Source organism: Sinocyclocheilus rhinocerous, unplaced genomic scaffold (genome assembly GCF_001515625.1).
Source record: "Sinocyclocheilus rhinocerous isolate Xijiao unplaced genomic scaffold, SAMN03320098_v1.1 scaffold909, whole genome shotgun sequence".
NCBI classification, from domain to species: domain Eukaryota; kingdom Metazoa; phylum Chordata; class Actinopteri; order Cypriniformes; family Cyprinidae; genus Sinocyclocheilus; species Sinocyclocheilus rhinocerous.
The window spans coordinates 94,292-115,805 of record NW_015666359.1 but is presented as its reverse complement, the minus strand read 5'-3'; the positions used below and the strand labels follow the sequence as shown (position 1 = coordinate 115,805).

Sequence of the window (21,514 nt, the reverse complement as noted above, 5' to 3'; positions counted from 1 at the left end):
ATTCTTACTCGGTTCATAAACAAATCAATTACATAATATAAGTATTGTTCTAATACTCCCCATCACATCTTTGCGTCAAAGCGAGAGTCTAAAGTCTGCAGGTAATAACCCACCACTGCTGTTCCTCTCTCACCGTCTCCTCTAAATAGCATCCTATCACAGCGTCAGAAGTGAAAGATCACATGGGTGGAGAAGGGGATAAGCAAACAATACTATCTAATGTAAGCACAGTACCTGGCACTGCACAGCACCCGCAGACAGACAAAGACAGAACACGTTTGAACATATTTTCTGACAAATAATCACATTATTCACAGTCGGTATTAGCTAGAATATATCAACATACCACAGCAGTTAGTATGTATGTACTGTGTGCTAACAGTAATATTAAAGCGCATAAGAGAATAATGAAGACTAATGGAGAGCTACTGAGCTTGTCACTAAACGTATTACCTTTACCTCTATCTATTTTAGTTTTTTTTTATTTACCATTATTTATGGTTTATTTAAACTGTTTATTGCCATGTCTGTCAGGATCCTAAGACAGTAATTTTATTCTTTTAGTAAATAAATTGAATGTGTGCTCTTTTGCTCATTACATAGCTGATCTATAGCTTTTTGATGCTTAGTATCTAGCAGTAATTTGAGAAAAATCCACTGGAGTGACCTGAGAATATTTGTGCAGCTCAGGAGCAAATAATGATTGAACAGAGGGAAATCCCTGTAACCAGGTCCAGGATTGAAATCCACAGGTTTTGTGTTGCTACAGTTACTCACAAAACTATGTAGCTCATATAGTTGCATAAGCTGTAGTTGTAGACAGTATGGCTTGGTTCAGTGTAAGTATAGGATATGAAGCTGGCACAGGAGCTGGTGAACATCAGGATAAGTTTCCCAATGTTATAATGTTTTAAATATATACATTTTGTTTAAAAATGATATATGGGCATGATTTTAACAGACTAACTGGTGCAGCATGTTTTAAAAGTGACTTTAGAGAGTGTATGTAAGTGTACAAGGAGAACAAAAGAGGACCTAAGACAGAGCCTTGGGTCACACCATATTTCACTTATGTTAGGTTTGACATGGTAGGATGTAATCAGGCTAGTTTACATCTATAATTATTGCAACATAATTCTCCAGACGTTCATGAGAACGTTGCAATCATTAGGGTCTGATTCACCCATGATTGTCATTTATTACTTCGACAACTGTTCTGTTGTGGTTTCTTCATAAGCAGTTTAATTACTGCCATTTGAAAAGTTTATTTTTTATATTTTTATTTTTTAAATAATTTAATTTAATTTAATTTAATTTAATTATTTTGGACAAATGTCCCAATCATAGGGATTTCATAATAATGAAAAGGAGTTTTGTAATGTTTTTGATCTGTTTTATATAGAAGTTTCCTCCTATCCTCTTTTTGTACAGGTATCTTTAAAACCCATAATGAGATAGCTGTCATTCTGTGACCAAATGATGGGACATAGAAAAGCTCTTGATTGGTGTGTTGTAAAAAACAGGTCACAGGTCTGATTTTATAGGGTTTGCCAAAGACTCTATTCAATTGTATCCAATACATTTTCAAACAAATGAAACTGTCTGATTCAAATCTCTATCCAGCAGCAAACCAGTAAAGAAACACTATAGTATTCTCTTAATTAATAGACTAATCATAAGTGTTTTGTGGTAAACGTGACAAAATGTACCACTAACAAGTGTCTGTGATATTGGACACCCTCAACGTTGACATATGCTAGATAAATCCTTTAAGCTTTCAACAATGCGTAATAATTATGGTGATCATAAATGGGTTGGTCTGACGTTTTACTAGTGTCATAACTGATAACAGTGAGAAGACTTTTGTGTATGTATCTGTGTCTCTTTATTTCAATGTGTCCACATATATTTTCTGTTTGTTGCTCACTGTGTCCAACTTAAAGACCACAAACAAATGAACATGCCAAAATACATTTACCTCCTCTCATAATGTGGTGTGCTATATCTGTTTCACATTAACAGAACTGTGATTTGAATTTCCTCTGTGTTTTTTTTTCTCCCATCTACTGAAAGAGTAAAAATAAACTGATTTGCTGCTGGGTACATACTGATGATGTAATCATGTGAGTTTTGTGTGAGTGAATACTTTCAAGTGTGTGTCCCAATCCACTATCCCAATAAGTAACTAACCTGTCATGAAAACTGTTGCTCTGGGCAACACACATGCATTTTAGTCATGCACATCAACCTTTCCATTGATTTACTATGGACTTCCCTCCCACCTCTGATAAGATTTGAGTTACAGAGAAGTCCTTTGGACCTGTCAGTCTTATCATTGGTCATTGAAGACGACACACCCTACAAATGGGGAATGGTCTGAGCGTACTTCTGTGATCAGGTCTGATGACGAGATGTGTGAAGTTCAGATTGTGACGCTGTGATGTTACACAATCAACCCTTCCAACTATACACACTGTTCAAATGAAATACACTTTTATAGACCATAATAACGTATTATTATATGGTCATATAATGGCATCAGGATACTTTATTTAGATTCACAAAGCAAGGTTGAAAGGGGTCAGATGAAACGTTCGACATCACAGATTTTTGACTACAGAAAAAAAAAAAATGGTGGGTTCACTATGAGGTAAAATGCTGTCAAACATATTTGATATTTTATGTCAACTAAATGTTTTGTTAAAGACATAAGCCATTAATTGCCTCAAGTTGTTTATTACATTTATAGAAAAAACAGCAATGTGAAAAACTTTTGTAATACACACAGTGTCGTATTTATTACACATTTATGAACTAAATGTCATCATAAAAAAGTAAGGGTCATCATCATCTCAAGAAACAATTGTTCTGAATGAGATGATAACTTTATCATCTCACTTTGTTTGGGTGGATGATGGTTAATGTTCAATCCCCAACCTAGCACAGAATGGCCACAGTCTTTCAGTCAAGTGCTAAAATATCCTGGGGAAGCCCTTCGAGACCAATTTTAGAAAACTTGAACTAAACAAAAACTAAACTGAAATAAATGAAGGCTGAAGCATTAAAGCTACTAAATGGAAATAAATAAATAAGTAAAACTGAACTCAAGCTAAATAATAAATAAATGACAAGCACATAACATTGCTAAAAATAAATTGATAAATTACTAAAACTGAAATATAGATAGAAATAGAAATAGAAAAATTACAAAAAACTTGTCATAAAACAAGACCTTGACAAAATTACTAAAATTAAGATGAAAACTGAACACTATAAAACTATAGTTTTAATAGACATAATAGTAAATAGTAATAGAAAACTATAACTATTACACAACTATTATATGATAGAAACTGTAATTTGAAATATTATTAAATACTATAATAGTATATAACAATAAAATAACTCCTATAAATAAATGTTAATAAGATAAGTGTTCCTGTGGCTCAGTGGTAGAGCATTACATTAGCAGCGCAAAAAGTTGTGGGTTCAATTCCCAGAGAACACACATACTGGTAAAAAATGTATAGCCTGAATGCACTGTAAGTCACTTTGGATAAAAGTGTCTGTTAAATGCATAAATTATTAACTCTATGAATTATATGATATATACAGTATAATCCTCATACAAAAACAACATACTGTATTTAGAGTATAATGCCACCATTACACAGTTCATGGAGAAAAAAACAGGTGTTTTTTTTTTTTGATTAAAAGATTCTTGAAAGATTGTGCTGAGAGGAATGACGAATGAAAGGGGAAACTCCTACAAAAGTAATGCAGATATTCCATGGAGCGACCCTGGGAATTGAGCCAACCATACACTGAATGAACAGCCAGAATCGAGGCGAGGATATTCAGGGTGTGGCGGGTCACAGGGGTGAGCTGTTATTCAGCCTCGCCAGTGGATATATTGAAAACATGATCAAGTCCTATTTTATTTTAGCCAATGTGTGCATGTTGAAGTTTCCTTCATATACTGGCAGAACCCTGTCCACATGATCCAACTTATAGACTCTTAAAGATGCTATTTCCTTTTAATGCAGGAAGTTGTTTCTGGTCATTTTGAAGGGTGGGAGGGACATTTTCATTTTTGAGAGCATTTGATTGGACACACATATGGATATGCAAATGCTAAAACATGACTGAACACTTTAGCCAGTTTGGTTTAACCTTTCTGTTCCACAGAAGGGAGTAAAAGGTTAATTACTTAAAAAAAATGTTCATAGTGTGAAAAAAAATGTGTTCTTTAAGAACTATTCACTGAAAGGTTCTTTAGGGGACCAAAATGGTTCTTCTGTTGAGCAGTTTTTGGAGCCATATTTTTAAGGGTGTTCAATAAATCCTCCCTAAGTAATTGACAAATTGGAAAACTTTAGAAATTCGCAAAAAAAAAACGTGAAAATCAATCATTATTTCATGTCACGTAGAACATCTCTTTCCCTTCATATTCTTATCGTTATACATCACTGAACAACTTCTTAACTTCTTAACCTTCTTCCCTAGAAGGTCTCAGTACTGTGACCCAGTAGTGCACAACACAATGAACATTAAAAAGCAAATATAAAATAACAACACTGTGGAATCCAGCCACAACAGAAAATGCTCCCAATCCTTTCTCGAACACCAAAGCTAACGAGGGCTTAATACTAGAGTTTAATGCATCCATCATGTGGCCGTGAAATTACTTTGCTGATTTAACTGTAATTACAGGTGCATCTCAATAAATGAGAATGTCGTGGAAAAGTTCATTTATTTCAGTAATTCAACTCAAATTGTGAAACTCGTGTATTAAATAAATTCAATGCACACAGACTGAAGTAGTTTAAGTCTTTGGTTCTTTTTTTTTTATTGGTCTTATGGAGTATTCTAATTTGTTGAGATAGTGAGTTGGTGGGTTTTTGTTAAATGTGAGCCAAAATCATCACAATTAAAAGAACCAAAGACTTAAACTACTTCAGTCAGTGTGCATTGAATTTATTTAAAACACGAGTTTCACAATTTGAGTTGAATTACTGAAATAAATGAAATTTTCCACGACATTCTAATTTATTGAGATGCACCTGTATATAATATGCAAAGTTCAAGGGTCCATAAAAACATTGGTGTGGTAAAAACTGAATTTGGATTTCGTTAGTCCATTACCATCAGTATAAGGCCTTCATGTTAGCTTTGACACCGTTAATGGTGTTTTTGGCTCGCAGTCCCGTCGTTGTCCCACTGAAAGAGTGAAAATCTCCTATATTCTGTCTCTGCTCACAGGACGAGCGCTGCAATGGGCAAAAACAATATGGCAGCAAGCTGGACCTATCATTCAATCTCCCGACAGCTTTGTGGCACAATTTCATGAGGTGTTTGGACACAGCTGGTGACTCGCCTGAAAGTGAACAACTTTCCTTGAGCTGCTTCTGGAGGCCGATTGTTCAGATCGCCTGTCAATCAAGCTCGATGTGAACGGTCAAATGAGAAAGCCTTGCCACTGGAGACTAAAATTTAGTTCAAAACCTGTAAATGTTGGGCTGTAAAGCCCTACAAAATAATCTTTATTGGCCTGTCAAGTCAAAGTAAACATTTGTACAGAAGTTATGCTCTGTGAAAGCTGTATGGGACATCATGTATGTTTTAACTGGGTCTGATGAATACTATATGTGTGCAAGTTTAATAGTAGAAACATAAATATTTATGTCTATTTAGTTTTGGGGTGTATTCCAGAAAGCACGGTTAACTTACCGTCCGCTAAACCCTGAACTTTCGGTTGATTAACCCCAAACCTTGCTTACTCGAGGTATGTGGTTCCAAAAACGCGCCTGGGAGTAAGTTCATTCAACTCGGAGTATGTTCCTGGTTAAGACTCAAGACATTCACAACAGAGCAACGAATCGACGAGTCACTATGGAAACGGACGCTAAGAAAAAGCACGCCATGCTGTTTCTTTCTTCTTCTTTTGTTCAATGGTCGTTTACATGCTTAGTGCATATCGTCACCTAATTGATGGTTGTGCAATCATTTTTAATTTTTTTTTTCGTTTAATCTTTAATCCTTGAGAATATGAATTATATTGTTTGTTTGATGCTAATTATATATTAAGTCATATCAGATATGCATTTTGATTTAGAATTGAGACATTATAGAAAATGCCGATCCATGTGTGAGATGACTTCATGTTAGCTTTGACACCGTTAATGGTGTTTTTGGCTCGCAGTCCCGTCGTTGTCCCACTGAAAGAGTGAAAATCTCCTATATTCTGTCTCTGCTCACAGGACGAGCGCTGCAATGGGCAAAAACAATATGGCAGCAAGCTGGACCTATCATTCAATCGCCCGACAGCTTTGTGGCACAATTTCATGAGGTGTTTGGACACAGCTGGTGACTCGCCTGAAAGTGAACAACTTTCCTTGAGCTGCTTCTGGAGGCCGATTGTTCAGATCGCCTGTCAATCAAGCTCGATGCGAACGGTCAAATGAGAAAGCCTTGCCACTGGAAACTAAAATTTAGTTAAAAACCTGTAAATGTTGGGCTGTAAAGCCCTACAAAATAATCTTTATTGGCCTGTCAAGTCAAAGTAAACATTTGTACAGAAGTTATGCTCTGTGAAAGCTGTAATAATTTATACAGATAACTGTTATATATGCCAATAAAATGAATATAATAACCATATTAGAATAATATATTACCTTCTTTATTACTTGTATTAGCGCTTCATCATTAACATATCATATCATATATATATATAATAGGCTGTATTACATATTGTAATATTATATAATGTTGTGCGCTATCTGTCACGCCCACTGAAGGCTCGTCTGTAGATCACACGTGCGCTGAAGTGAACTAACCCTGGAACGTAACCCGCAGGTTATCTTCAGAGAGCAAGTTACTATGGTTACTTACATACCCTGAAAGTAACCTCCGATTTTGGAACCGAAAGCTGAGGTTATCTGCTCGCTTATCCTCAAACATACCCGGGTATGTCACATAACCTGCTTTTTAGAATACCCCTTTGGTCTGTTAGTTTTCCTTCTGTGTTTGTGATATGTTCATTTCAGTTCCCTGTGTTCATTTCCTCATTTGTTGTCACAGTTACTGATTGATTAGTGCACCTGTTTCTTGTTCAGTTTGTTTTTTTCCCTGTATATTTAAGCCCTCAGTTTAGTACTCCTTGCTTGATGTGAAGTTGTTATATTGTTTTTCTCCTATGGACTGGATTCATGTTGGAATAACTTCTTTGTTTTTGTTAATGAAGTTACAGCGGCTGTTATTATATCCACCTCGCCTCTTTCTTGCCGTCTCTTCTGTCTCTTCTTGAAAAATAAAAGTACACTACAGCCTACTTTTAAAAACACTTATTACAGAAATAGTATACTTTAAAAGTACATACTTAAAAAAAATGAATGTAATGTTTTCGAACTTTTAAATGCATTTTAAACAAAAGAAAAGTATAATAGTTTAACATATATTATATTGATTGCATTTGATTTGCATTAAAAGCAATTAGCTGAACTTTAGAGTATTCTGATCCACTTAAGTAGGACTTAAGTACATCTTTAAAAGTAATTTCAGAATTACTTCCATTGTCTTGGAAATATAGTTAAAGTGCACTGCTGAATGTATTGACAAGCATTTATGGTAACTGAGATATACAATGTATGTGTCAATAGAAATGACAGCATATTTAAATGCATTTGTAATGAAGAATATTTGTAGCTAAAAGTTACAATTAGTACAAAGTATTTAACGTGTATGTTAGTCAGCAGATCAAAATACTGTAAGTGTACTTCTTTGATGCACAACAAAAGATTATTATTAAAAGAGCATCATCCACACCATTTACCATCCAAAGTTTTGTCAAATTATCATATGTGTTCATGGTACATTGATGTGTCTAAATGTTTTATTTGCTGTTGGATCATGATCAAGTGTTGCATGTAAAGGTGAGGCCGCAGTGACTCAGTGCTGATAGTATGAGGGGTCTGATAGATGAACGCACCTCTGTAGGTGCAGGACACACCACAGTTACACATTTACAGAGAGGTGCCCATCACTGACATCACAGCAGCAGGAGAGTATAAATCCACACACCGATACTCACCTGCACAAGCACAGGAACGGACGCCTAACCCGAACAAAGGACTCAGAGACGCCAGACCCATCGCGCTCCCTATTTAGGACTGTATTTGACTTTAGCAAAGACTAAATTATGTGTTCTGGAAATTTCGCCAAATGCCTGGGGATAACCCTCCTCCCACTGGCCATCATCTGTGTCATCTGCAACATTATGCTGTTTTTCCCTGGTGGTAAAGTAGCCGATGAGAGCAGCGACATCACAGAAGAAGTCTTTTACTTTGGAGGAATTCTGGGATCTGGTGTGGTGGTGAGTGGATGAGCAAATGCAAGTAACTTCTCGTAAGAGGAACAGAGTAAAACAAAAGACTATCAGTATCAAATAACTCTAATTTGAGCTCAAATTTCTGTAAAAAAAAAAAAAAAGTTTCTGTTAGTTCATTAAAGAAACAGTTTTCGTAGAATGTTTTACGAACTTTTTTTTTTTTTTTTTTTGTATCTAGGCTAGTATTTTAAAGTTGTTGTTTTTTTTTATAGCTATTTTTTGTCATTTTTTATTTTGTACTTCACTGTTTTTGTTTTATTTTAAGGCTTTTATTAATTGGAGAAAAGACCTTATAGGCAAGCGTTCACCTTTAAGTAACGAGCTGGTCTTTGTTTAGATGATTTTCCCTGCGCTGGTTTTCCTGGGCTTGAAGAACAACGACTGCTGCGGCTGCTGTGGGAATGAGAGCTGCGGAAAACGTTTCGCGGTGAGAAAACAAGGATCACGTTATTCCCGCCATTTGGGAATTCAGAATCAGAATCAGTTTTATTCAGCAAGTGTGCGCAAACACGCGAGGAATTTGTTGTGTTTTTTTAAGAAGCTCTTGGTACATACATGCATGCATATCTGACATGAGAACTGAAACATTTTCGAATTCCCACCAAAAAAGGCCTTTCTGAGCAAAATATTAGAAATTTGCGTTTTTATATTCTTACTCTTACCCTGCTTGTAAGCGATTTTTGCAACACATGCCATTTCAAAGCACCATTATATTAAAGAAACAGGAAGAAACATTCTAATATGCAAGATTAGACACAGTAAAGCTAACAGGAAGTCGTATCTGTATGTTTTGTGTTTCACATTTGGTTTGTTTTCATCTAGATGTTCAGCTCTATTCTGTTCGCCGCGGCTGGAGCTGTGGGCGCCGGTTACTCTGTTATTGTGTCTTGTCTGGCCATTAATCACGGGCCCAAGTGCTTCACTACCATAGAACAAGTTAACGCCTCTTACCCATTTGTCGACGGGTGCGTGTTTATTATCAAATGAATAAGACTCAAGTAATAAACCAGTAGCTGTAAGATTAACACATGTCGCCTGGTTTCTTCCTTTCAGGAACTACCTGTCCAACAGAACGCTGTGGAGTGAATGTACGGGTCCGGGCGATATCATCACGTGGCATCTGACCCTGTTCTGCATCCTGCTGGCCACTGGTCTGGTTCAGATCGGTCTGTGTGCTTTCCAGGTGATCAACGGGCTCATCGGCACCATCTGTGGAGACTGCTGCGGCTGCTGCGGGGTACGCACAAACTCTGATAATAACAATAACAATAAAGCACCCACAGGCCTTATTGATGGAAATTCCCCATTAGTTTGACATGTTGAAATAACGTAGCCTTGTGTTTTTTCCCGCAGAGCTCCTAAACCACTCGGAATGGACTTGGATCAATGACTCTTCAGGACTGATCATACATCCATATCTGTACTTCTCAACAGTTTCTCACCTCATGATTTGTATTTATACTGTTCAGATGGATGTTGTTTTCTTCCGTGTTTGCTGTATCTGCCTGACGGCTGATGGCTTATGAAGGCAACATACAGCAATATTGTTATATATAGCCTATATATGATGTTTCATATAGATATAGGATATTGATATATAGTGTATTGATACATAGTAAAAAGAATATTGAATGTTTATTCAAACTGTAGGAGAATGTTATTTTCATACAAGTATTTAGTCTTTTTTCATGATGGATTAAGGGAACGTGCAAATATATGGAATATTTTATAAAAGATAACGATTTTTATTATTTTATCTCAGGAAATTGGTTGAAATGTATTGCTATATTAGTAAAAGAATATTTGACACTTAATAAACTCTTGATTTAAAAAGCACCACATGGCTGTCCTTGTTGCTATACTTGCGCTTTTCCGTCTCACTCAGCAAGGTTTTGTTTTTCGGAGAAAACAGGAAGCAGCAGGAGGGACAGTGAGAGGATCTGGGAAGCACCCTGACAGACTCTGGAGAGTTCAGGGTTACTTCATAAACAACAGCTGGCCTGCTGAAGATGATTTGCACCATTTTTTTTAAATAACTAAATATGCAAAGAGCATGCAATAACATGATGCGCAAGCTGAAACCGCACTAGAGCGTACTTGATAAGAGTTCTTATGCAGTGTTATAACTTCTATTATTGAGAGAAGGCTTTCTGGCTAAAGTAAATGTTTGTTGTTCCGCCAGTGTGATGTTGATGTGTTATCAGGGGTTTTATGAGGGGAATGTTATTTTATGATGGGTTTATAGGTAACAGCTCTCATCTTCACACAGGAATGATTAACTTTATGCTCTATGATGCATATGTGACTGATGCTTTATTACTGATAATCTTCTCCCGATAGCTACTTTATCTGGCTTTTTGTGGCTGCATGATGAATGGACTTGTTTCTCAGTGCAACAGAAACGTTTCACAGCAAATAGTGCAGACTTTGCAAATATCACTTTTGTAGTAACAACAGCAACATTGTGTAATTACAAGCATTTTCACAAAATATAATTTCCAATTAAGCAGTAACAAACGCAAACGTAAAATGTGATTAACTTTAATAAGATAACTCACTCAATAAAACATGTTGAGGTGATGCTGAGACACCTGCTGGACATATGATGAATCTGGATACATAATTATAAATTAATAATTAATATAGAAAATAGTTTATTGGATGACGTTTTCTCACTCTCAGAAACATATTAAATAATTGCAATTTTAAATGTTTGTTTTTATCGGAAAATAAGCTAACTTGCATGTGGGTCATTCCACGAAATCGGTGTCCTTTGCATCCCTAAAAATAATCAAACATAGATTTAACAACAAATAAATTTGCAATTTAAAAACATAACAATACTATGTATGCTTACATCAATATTACATTAAAAAAAGTCAATTAAATATTATTTTAAATAATTTAAATAGCATTTATGCTGGTATGGGTAAGCTAAAGTCTTTTTCAGCAGGACTTTTAATTTGCAAAATGAAGGCAAAATTATATAAAAATCACATTTGCATATTGTTCTAAATACAGTCTCGTTGTTAAGCAATGTTTTTGGCATAAGTATGCATTTTTTCTATAAAATTATTCCACGAAATCGGTGTCCTTTGCATCCCTAAAAATAATCAAACATAGATTTAACAACAAATAAATTTGCAATTTAAAAACATAACAATACTATGTATGCTTACATCAATATTACATTAAAAAAAGTCAATTAAATATTATTTTAAATAATTTAAATAGCATTTATGCTGGTATGGGTAAGCTAAAGTTTTTGGCTCACTATATGATTTTTCTTTTTCAGCAGGACTTTTAATTTGCAAAATGAAGGCAAAATTATATAAAAATCACATTTGCATATTGTTCTAAATACAGTCTCGTTGTTAAGCAATATTTTTGGCATAAGTATGCATTTTTTCTATAAAATTTAAATCTTTTCATTGGTGTCCCCTGATTTCATGTCAGCCCTATTACCTTCATCAAAAAACCCTTGTAAAATAATGTACATCCAAGTGACATCATTGCTAGGCGGTTACATCATCTCTCAACTTGGATTCCAACACAAGCATGTTTCTCTCTCACTTCTATCATGTTCTATTTTTGATGATTTATGAGGCCTGACCTGGGGTGGGGGGGGATCATGCATTGTCTCTGTTGCGACACGTCAGCAGAGTTTAGAGTTTTAGCGTTTAGATCCATCAGCAGCTTTATTAGGGATAGTCAGACAATACAGGGGTCGAATATAACAGACAAGACAATACAGCAGAGGCTAGGCAAGGGATGGAGTCATGACACAGGTGAGAGATCAGGGCAGGCGGCTTGCAAACACAGTCCAGGAGAACAATCCGAGTAAGGGCAGGCAGAGAACAGTCAGGAGATCAGGAAACAGGTCGAGGTCAAACACAAGGAAAACAAACACGGGTAGACCGCTCAGTAATGACAGCCAGGACAAATCAAGACTTCGCAGAGTGTCAGTGTGTATAAGCGGCTTAAATATGTGTGTGGGTAATGAGGTACAGGTGTGTGTGATCTGTCCCAGGTATGAGGGATGATGGGAAATGGAGTCCGAATAAGAGATGGTTAATATTCAGGAGATGGTGAGATGGTTCCCTCTGGTGGTGCAGAGGGGGCGGTACGGGAGCCTCCTCTGTAACAGTCAATACTGTTACCATTTCCATTGTAACTGCAACTATATTTTATTCTGGACAAAGTCCTTTTTTAAATGTCTTGTGTATATATATATATTCTTAATTGACATGTGGTCACCATCCAAAATTAGGATGTTCTTGAACTATCACATATGTATATATATATATTCTTAATTGACATGTGGTCACCCTCCAAAATTAGGATGTTCTTGGTCATCTGAATGACAAATATAAATATAGATATTAAAAAAATCCAAAATTTGAAACAATCCCAGTGAAAAGAGTGACTAAAATGCTTCTCATATATGTAAAAACTATCACATAGCTCTAATTAAACTATTGTCACAAAGCAAGGCCAGACACAACAGGTAAGTGCAAAACAGGATGGTTTATTGACTTGATTAGCAAAAGAATGGAACGGGTGAGGTAAAGGCAGGTGAGTGTCAACACAGTGAATCATTCCAGGGTTCTTATCTGAGTTCTGATGGTGAGTATTTTATGCCGGTTTCGTTGGAGATCGTGAAACAGATTCCAAGGAGTCGTTGGAGGATTGCGGGAGGAACAGAAGGTAAGTCTTTCTAGGAGAATTAATGAATGCCGTCTTCCACTCGTCGCCCTCCCGGATTCGAACGAGGTTGTATGCACTTCGCAGGTCCAGCTTGGAGAATATGCAGGCCCCACAGAGGTCCTCGAGGGCGGCTGGGACCTCTAACCGCCCAAGCAAGCGCCCCGTTAATATTCCGCTCACACTCGCCGTAAACCAATTGTGGCTTGATTGGTGACAGCAGGTGCGGGTGATCAGAACTCAGGTGACTGTGATCGGGTGATTATCCTGGATGGCGACTGAAGTGACTGTGATGAATCCCTGACAACTGTAGTATCTAGTAACCTTTTTGTGTCGGTAACAGGGTTGACAAAAATACCAAAACATGAGGTAGAAAAATAGTCATAAATTAATAAATTACATAGCCTGAGATGGCACAATACAATGTCTTGTTATTTTAAGGTGTCTTGATTTCATGGATATTTAAAAAATGGTGATTAAACATTTTATTTATTTATTTATTTTTCAAGTGGAAAAGGCACTGATTTCATGGCATGACCCATATACCCATTCATAATCTACCCATTATATTTTGCTTTGTCCATGCACTTTTAATTCAGCATCAGAATTGTTTGGCCTCATGGTTAAAGAAGAAGCCAACTTTTCTCACAGTCTTTATTTACATGCCATTATAGTATATGATCCTACTTATACTGTTATGCTCTTCATTTATTTACTGTACCTGGTGATTTTTCATCATTGCAAGAAAGAAATTGTTTTATCTTTTATCAGAATGTTATTCGGTCTCTTCTATGCAATGCCCACTTTTCACAATCCAATAAATTTCTGATTTTAATTTTTTTTATTGAAAACCATGCTAGGAAATAGGTCACATACAAAATGTGATGTATATGGAAATTCACATTAACCAAAGATTTTGCAGATCTTCAAATCTGTAAAATTCAACCCCAAAACATTTATAATGTAACCATGTTTGCATAAAACATAAAAAAAAAAAAAAATGTCAGGAAAGCTCTTCAAAAATTCATGCATCCCTTTTGAAAAATAACTACTTTAACATACTTTTTAAACTAGTACTTAGTAAAAAAATTAACTTTACAAGAACATGTTTTCAGACCCTTGCATGTTAATTGAAATTAAATGAAAATGTATTATGTCAAATTTATATTGAATAAAATAAACTTTAGAGTGCTTTTTAAGCCACTCGAGTAGGATTTGAGTACATTTTTATATGTTTTTTCATTATTACTTCTATTGTCTTTGAATTATGGTTATAATATGCGTAATGCACTAACAAGTATTTAAGGTAAACTAAAATACCATATACTTTAATGTAATTTCTGTTGAAACTTGTATATGATGTACTGTATATACACTTAAGTGGTGGACATTTATTAATATTATATTATCTGCAAGTACAGTTTAAAAAAAAATCCCTTTATGATATGAAATACACAAGGGCACATTCAGTACAATTCATATCTTTTTACAAGGGACCAATAGCAATGAGAATAAATTGTAATAAATTGTGTTTTTACCACACCAGCTGATTATAATGTAACCATTTTTGCACAAAACAAAAAAAAAAAAAAAAAATGTCAGGAAAGCTCTTCAAAAATTCATGCATCCCTTTTGAAAAATAACTACTTTAACATACTTTTTAAACTAGTACTTAATAAAAAAATTAACTTTACAAGAACATGTTTTCAGACCCTTGCATGTTAATTGAAATTAAATGAAAATTTATTATATGTCAAATTTATATTGAATAAAATAAACTTTAGAGTGCTTTTTAAGCCACTCGAGTAGGATTTGAGTACATTTTTATATGTTTTTTCATTATTACTTCTATTGTCTTTGAATTATGGTTATAATATGCGTAATGCACTAACAAGTATTTAAGGTAAACTAAAATACCATATACTTTAATGTAATTTCTGTTGAAACTTGTATATGATGTACTGTATATACACTTAAGTGGTGGACATTTATTAATATTATATTATCTGCAAGTACAGTTTAAAAAAAAATCCCTTTATGATATGAAATACACAAGGGCACATTCAGTACAATTCATATCTTTTTACAAGGGACCAATAGCAATGAGAATAAATTGTAATAAATTGTGTTTTTACCACACCAGCTGATGAAGACAAAGTCAATGGACTGATTCACAAAGAAACACAGCTACACATCCATGCTAATAAAACCATTTTATTCTTTTCCTTTTTGATTTCACTGACAATTTTAGAGATTTCATAGAGGTTACAACCACATTTCTCACGTACAGTACACCGCCATCATATTTCTGTGGTACGCAGTTTGTTTTCTGAGCTTTCCAGCATGTGACCAACATTAAATCTTACAAAAACCTAAAGCATGCTGAAGTGTGGAGCGCTACATAAGTCTGGTACAGATGACACACCAGATTTCATCTCACCCCAGCATTTTATGTGTCTAAAGCCATATATATTCAATTCTGTGGGATATTGCATGATTTAAGTTCTGGAAAAGCAGTTTATATCATAGAAAATTGTTTCAATCATTAAAAGGTCCCTCTTGCTGAGTGTCTGGCACTCAAGAGACCCGATCTCATCCTTAGTTGTCCAAAACCAAAGAAACCGACGTCTCTGAGGTCACTCGGGTTCGCGAACAGCTCGTATCGGCTCTTTTTGACCCACTACTTAACCGTTCGGTCCTAATGAAGGACGTCATGAGCTCAGTTTGACCTACAGCTACTAAAAATCACCCTGTCTGCACAATCCACAAATCCAACACACTTCAATTCATCATAACCCACCTATAATGTAACCATAAACAATAATGAAGTCACGGTGAGGTGGGTCTATACACCCCCCGATGCTATGAATATCAAACAGATCAAACATGCAATACAAAAATTAGACCTGTGTAGAAAAAAAACAACATATTTATATGTTTATATATTGAACTGGATTTCAGCCGGGGTGCTAAAATCAACAAGAAAAAAAAAAACAAGTGTCTGCCCCAAAAATCATCCAAATGAAGGCAAAATTATCTCTGGTATCAGAAAATACTTATAGATAGATATTCCCTGAAGATATCGAGGGACTAGATCAGTATTGGCATATTTGTAGTGCTTCGAAAACATTTAAAATTCCTGAAAAAAGGAAACAAATCTAAAAACTATTTAAAAAGAAGTTCATAGCTCTTGATAAATACTAAACTGCAAACTAATTAAATGCACCAGATGTCAAGAGCACAGAATAGAAAATAGGAATACTGTAGCAGTACATAAAAACATATATGATATGAAACGCTTGTCTACAAATGCCATCATGAGCTTCACACAAATAGCTAAACTGGAATAAGAGTAAAAAACACATCTGAAATAGTTATTCGTTGGATATATAGTCACAATGTAAAGCTTTGACAGGCACACTTGTGCTACTGATTTGGCAAAAAGCAGGGTGAACCTCATGAAAACGTAATAACCATTACGATTTTCTGACTATTAAAAACATCTAAATCAAAAACAAACACCAACAAAACTCGTTTTGCATTACTGTCATACAAAAAAATCTCATTACAGTAACACATTTGATTGTTCTATTTTTGAGTTTGTTTGTAATTCTTATTCTCAGTCATGATTCGCATTAGTGTTTTTAAGGCAAATGTGCTTAATTATTTTTTCAAAATATCTTAATGGTCCTATAAAAAACGGGCTTAATTTTCTTTAGGTATTAACTTCTTGTTATTGATCCAAATACATATATTTTTTAATCAAAGCTTATTTCTGCCCAGAAATATAAATGTCTTTTTTATTTCCCCCCAAAAAACGTAATTGTGATTTTTTATCTCACAATTTTGACCTTTTTCTTGGAATTGCAAGTTTATATCTTGAAATTGCGAGTTATAAACTTGCAATTCTGAGAAAAACGTCCGAATTATTGAAAGTAAACTCGCAATTCTGAGAAAAACGTCTGAATTATTGAAAGTAAACTCGCAATTCTGAGAAAAAAAGTCAGAATAATGAGAAGTAAATTCGCAAATTGTGAGAAAAAAGTCAGAATTATTGATAGTAAACTCGCAATTCTGAGAAAAAAGTCAGAATAACGAGAAATAAATTTGCAAATTCTGAGAAAGTCAAAATAACGAGAAGTAAACTCGCAAATTCTGAGAAAAAGTGAAAATTACGAAAAAAACACTAAATTCTGAGACAAAAGTCAGTATTGTGAGTTTGCATCTCGTAACTCTATCTTTTTTTTAAATTACAATTGGGTGTTTAAATCTCGTAATTCGAACTTTTTTCTCTGAATTCTCAGTTACATTTTCAGACACCTGACTACATGCAGAATTGTGAGACATAAATTCCCAATTGCAAGAAAAAGTCAAAATTGTGAATAAAGTCGCAATTACCTTTTGATAATTTTATTCCTTGGCGGAAATAAGCTTGCATGCGTTGTTGACAGGCTCGGTGAGACTCACCCGGTAAAGCTCGACTAACCCTAACTCCGGGTTAAACACACAAGCGTGCCTGTTAAACTTGATCAGACACTACTCAGGCGTTTCCGCTATCAATGTGATCATCCTGAACACAAACACAGTCAGAATCAAATCTACTAAACAAACACGCTTGTCTTCCTCCACTACACTTTGATTGACGCGTGCTCGCTTATTTGTTCGCAGGCTAAACACTTTGGTATTGTTCTTCGACTCGTGGTGAAGTGAGGGAACGAATCTGACACCTAAAAAGTGAAACTAGAGCTGACTGAATATATAATATAATATATATGTATTTATATAAAAAGTGAAAATACTGTCATGTCATAATGCAGTGCAAAATGCCACAAAACGAATTAAACCTAAAAATAAAAAAAATATATATATTTTTTTATATTAAACAAAATAAATATTAAATTAAATGAAATAAAATTAATTATTAGCTAAAATTAAAGTTGAAGTTTTTTTAAGTTTATTTCTCATTTTCATTTAGTTGAAATACTAAAATAACTAAAAAAAAAAATCTAAAACTTGCTAAAACTTTAAAAAACTAAAAAAATTAATAAAACTTATGGGAAACATAAAAATTAAATCTAATTTAAAATATTAATGAAAATGTACAAAATACTACAAGTCAAGTCACCTTTATTTCTATAGCTCTTTATACAATACTGATCGAGTCAAAGCAGCTATACAATATCAAACAGGAAAATAGTGTGTCAATAATGCAAGAGGACAATAACAATTCTGAGAAAAAGTGAAAATTACGAAAAAAACACTAAATTCTGAGACAAAAGTCAGTATTGTGAGTTTGCATCTCGTAACTCTATCTTTTTTTTAAATTACAATTGGGTGTTTAAATCTCGTAATTCGAACTTTTTTCTCTGAATTCTCAGTTACATTTTCAGACACCTGACTACATGCAGAATTGTGAGACATAAATTCCCAATTGCAAGAAAAAGTCAAAATTGTGAATAAAGTCGCAATTACCTTTTGATAATTTTATTCCTTGGCGGAAATAAGCTTGCATGCGTTGTTGACAGGCTCGGTGAGACTCACCCGGTAAAGCTCGACTAACCCTAACTCCGGGTTAAACACACAAGCGTGCCTGTTAAACTTGATCAGACACTACTCAGGCGTTTCCGCTATCAATGTGATCATCCTGAACACAAACACAGTCAGAATCAAATCTACTAAACAAACACGCTTGTCTTCCTCCACTACACTTTGATTGACGCGTGCTCGCTTATTTGTTCGCAGGCTAAACACTTTGGTATTGTTCTTCGACTCGTGGTGAAGTGAGGGAACGAATCTGACACCTAAAAAGTGAAACTAGAGCTGACTGAATATATAATATAATATATATGTATTTATATAAAAAAGTCTTTAGTGTGGTGTGAGTGAGTCTAGAGCCAGGTCAGGAAGGGCTCGCTCTTGTTCAGGACCGACTCCACGTCGTTGAGGATGGGCATGAGGTCGGCCCCCTCCAGGGTGCCCAGGTCCACGTTGGTGCCAGGCATGGAGTCCAGGAAGTCTGGGAAACGGCTCTGCGGCGGGACGCTCATACTGACCTGCACCATGCTCTCACCTGCAGACGAGACGACGGGAAACATCATTTCCCTGGCAGTCGTAAACGGTAATTATTACCCTCTAAACATCTATAAAACTAGCTAACAATCATGTTCATTCCCTTAATAGCGCAGGCGTCTGCAAACTCAGGCCATCACTGGCAGGGGGAAAGTTAAACATGCTATACTGTTTATTTTAGAAATAATCCCTTGCATCTACAAGAAGAGATACAGCATGTAACTGATAAACAATGCACGGGGCAAGACACAACACTACCATTGAAAAAAAATGCATTTAAGTGGGTATAAAGTACTGAGTTTCATACATATACATACATATATGTACGATACAGTATCTACACCAACTTTACAAGCAACATATACTGTAAGTATACATTATGTATAGCATATAAATACCAAATTTCATGGGTAGGTGGCCCAAAAGCCCCTGAAAATGTACACCATGGTGGTATTTGTTGTACTGTATTTAATATACAGTGGGTACGGAAAGTATTCAGACCCCCTTAAATTTTTCACTCTTTGTTATATTGCAGCCATTTGCTAAAATCATTTAAGTTAATTTTTTTTCCTCATTAATGTACACACAGCACCCCATATTGACAGAAAAACACAGAATTGTTGACATCTTTGCAGATTTATTAAAAAAGAAAAACTGAAAAATGCTCAGTATTTAGTAGAAGCACCCTCTTGATCTAATACAGCCATGAGTCTTTTTGGGAAAGATGCAACAAGTCTTTCACACCTGGATTTGGGGATCCTCTCCCATTCCTCCTTGCAGATCCTCTCCAGTTCTGTCAGGTTGGATGGTAAACGTTGGTGGACAGCCATTTTTAGGTCTCTCCAGAGATGCTCAACTGGGTTTAAGTCAGGGCTCTGGCTGGGCCATTCAAGAACAGTCACAGAGTTGTTGTGAAGCCACTCCTTCATTATTTTAGCTGTGTGCTTAGGGTCACTGTCTTGTTGGAAGGTAAACCTTCGGCCCAGTATGAGGTCCTGAGCACTCTGGAGAAGGTTTTCGTCCAGGATATCCCTGTACTTGGCCGCATTCATCTTTCCCTCGATTGCAACCAGTCGTCCTGTCCCTGCAGCTGAAAAACACCCCCACAGCATGATGCTGCCACCACCATGCCGGTGTCCTGCAGAGTTTAGCTCCAACTTGCCTCAACACACCTGACTGGAAGTTTCTATGCCTAGTAAGAGCTTGATTAGCTTGTTCAGGTGTGTTTAATTAGGGTTGGAGCTAAACTCTGCAGGACACCGGCCCTCCAGGACCGAGTTTGGACAGCCCTGTACTATAACAACTAAAATAACACTAATGCCGTGCTCTATCATGGTTTTTTATCTGGTGCTGTACCTGTGTCCATCTCCTCCATGCTGTTGAGGAAGTCCTCGGGAGTGGTGGGGATGCTGTAGCAGCCCAGTCCCAGCCCGCTGTCTGTGCTCTGCTCCCGCGAGTGATACGGCCCACTGCGCGCACACGCACACACACACACACACGCCTTTAACACGACTTCATACCCTCAGAGAGCAATCTGGGAGATCTGGACCAAGTCAAACTCATTTTTAACATTAAACTAAAGAGAGTAAAGAGCAGACTTGCCTGTTGAGGAAGGGGTCTGAGCTGTTGTTGGGCATGTTGCCCTGCGTCATTGGTGGAGAGCTGATGTTTGGTGCCACAGGTGCCATATTATCAGAGTCCATGGGCAGCTGCCGGAGCGCCACCTCCTGGAGAAACACAAACACACACTGTAACCCAAACACACTTGCAGCTTTACATCGCTGTCATGTGTCAGCAGTTAACCATTAGAGACGGTTACACATTACCACCAGGAACTGAAACACTGAGAGGAAGAATTAACATTTACACTCAGTCACTGAAATAAACCTGCCAATGTTCATAAAACTGCTTTACTGCTTCTGTTAAATAAACTCAATATACACAGTATTTCCAGGTAGTGTGATTGTCAGGCACATACAGTAAATTAATGTGTGTGTGTGTGTGTGTGTGTGTGTGTATATATATATATTAGTGCTGCCAAACAATTAGTCCCGATTAATCGAATCCAAAATAAAAAAATTTGTTTACATAATAAATAAACACAGTGCACACAAATATATTATGTATATATAAATACAGACACATGTATATATTTATGAAAAATATGTTATGCTTATATTTTAAATATATTTATATATAATATAAATTATATGAATACAAATATATACATGTAAATATTTTCGAAATATATACTGTATGTGTGTGTGTTTATTTATATATACAAATAAATATACACAGTACACACACATATATTATGTAAACAAAAACTTTTAATTTGGATGCGATTAATCACTT

General features: G+C 35.7%; 2 protein-coding genes across 2 annotated transcripts in view; one reads left to right on the top strand and one right to left on the bottom strand.

Moving 5' to 3' along the window:
* The first annotated feature begins 8,108 nt into the window (after positions 1 to 8,108).
* On the top strand, positions 8,109 to 10,188 carry tm4sf4 (transmembrane 4 L six family member 4). The gene is made up of 5 exons (XM_016543520.1): positions 8,109 to 8,371; positions 8,724 to 8,813; positions 9,209 to 9,351; positions 9,440 to 9,623; positions 9,740 to 10,188. The coding sequence occupies exons 1-5, from the start codon at positions 8,198 to 8,200 to the stop codon at positions 9,746 to 9,748; spliced, it is 600 nt and encodes a 199-aa protein (XP_016399006.1). The 5' UTR covers positions 8,109 to 8,197; the 3' UTR covers positions 9,749 to 10,188.
* Positions 10,189 to 18,411: 8,223 nt separating this feature from the next.
* The window catches only part of LOC107732229 (WW domain-containing transcription regulator protein 1-like), a 63,647-nt gene continuing 60,544 nt past the window's right edge, over positions 18,412 to 21,514 (bottom strand). Inside the window, exons 5-7 of the mRNA XM_016543509.1 lie at positions 20,762 to 20,886; positions 20,516 to 20,628; positions 18,412 to 19,160 (exon numbers count right to left, since the gene is read on the bottom strand). Of these exons, the coding sequence (XP_016398995.1) occupies positions 18,979 to 19,160; positions 20,516 to 20,628; positions 20,762 to 20,886 (420 nt within the window). The 3' untranslated portion in view covers positions 18,412 to 18,978. The remainder of the gene's footprint in view (positions 19,161 to 20,515; positions 20,629 to 20,761; positions 20,887 to 21,514) is intronic.

Coding starts and splice junctions, on each gene's coding strand:
- tm4sf4 (XM_016543520.1), top strand. CDS start 8,198: ATGTGTTCTGGAAATTTCGCCAAATGCCTGGGGATAACCCTCCTCCCA. Junction 8,372..8,723: donor TTCTGGGATCTGGTGTGGTG/GTGAGTGGATGA, acceptor GTCTTTGTTTAG/ATGATTTTCCCTGCGCTGGT. Junction 8,814..9,208: donor GCTGCGGAAAACGTTTCGCG/GTGAGAAAACAA, acceptor GTTTTCATCTAG/ATGTTCAGCTCTATTCTGTT.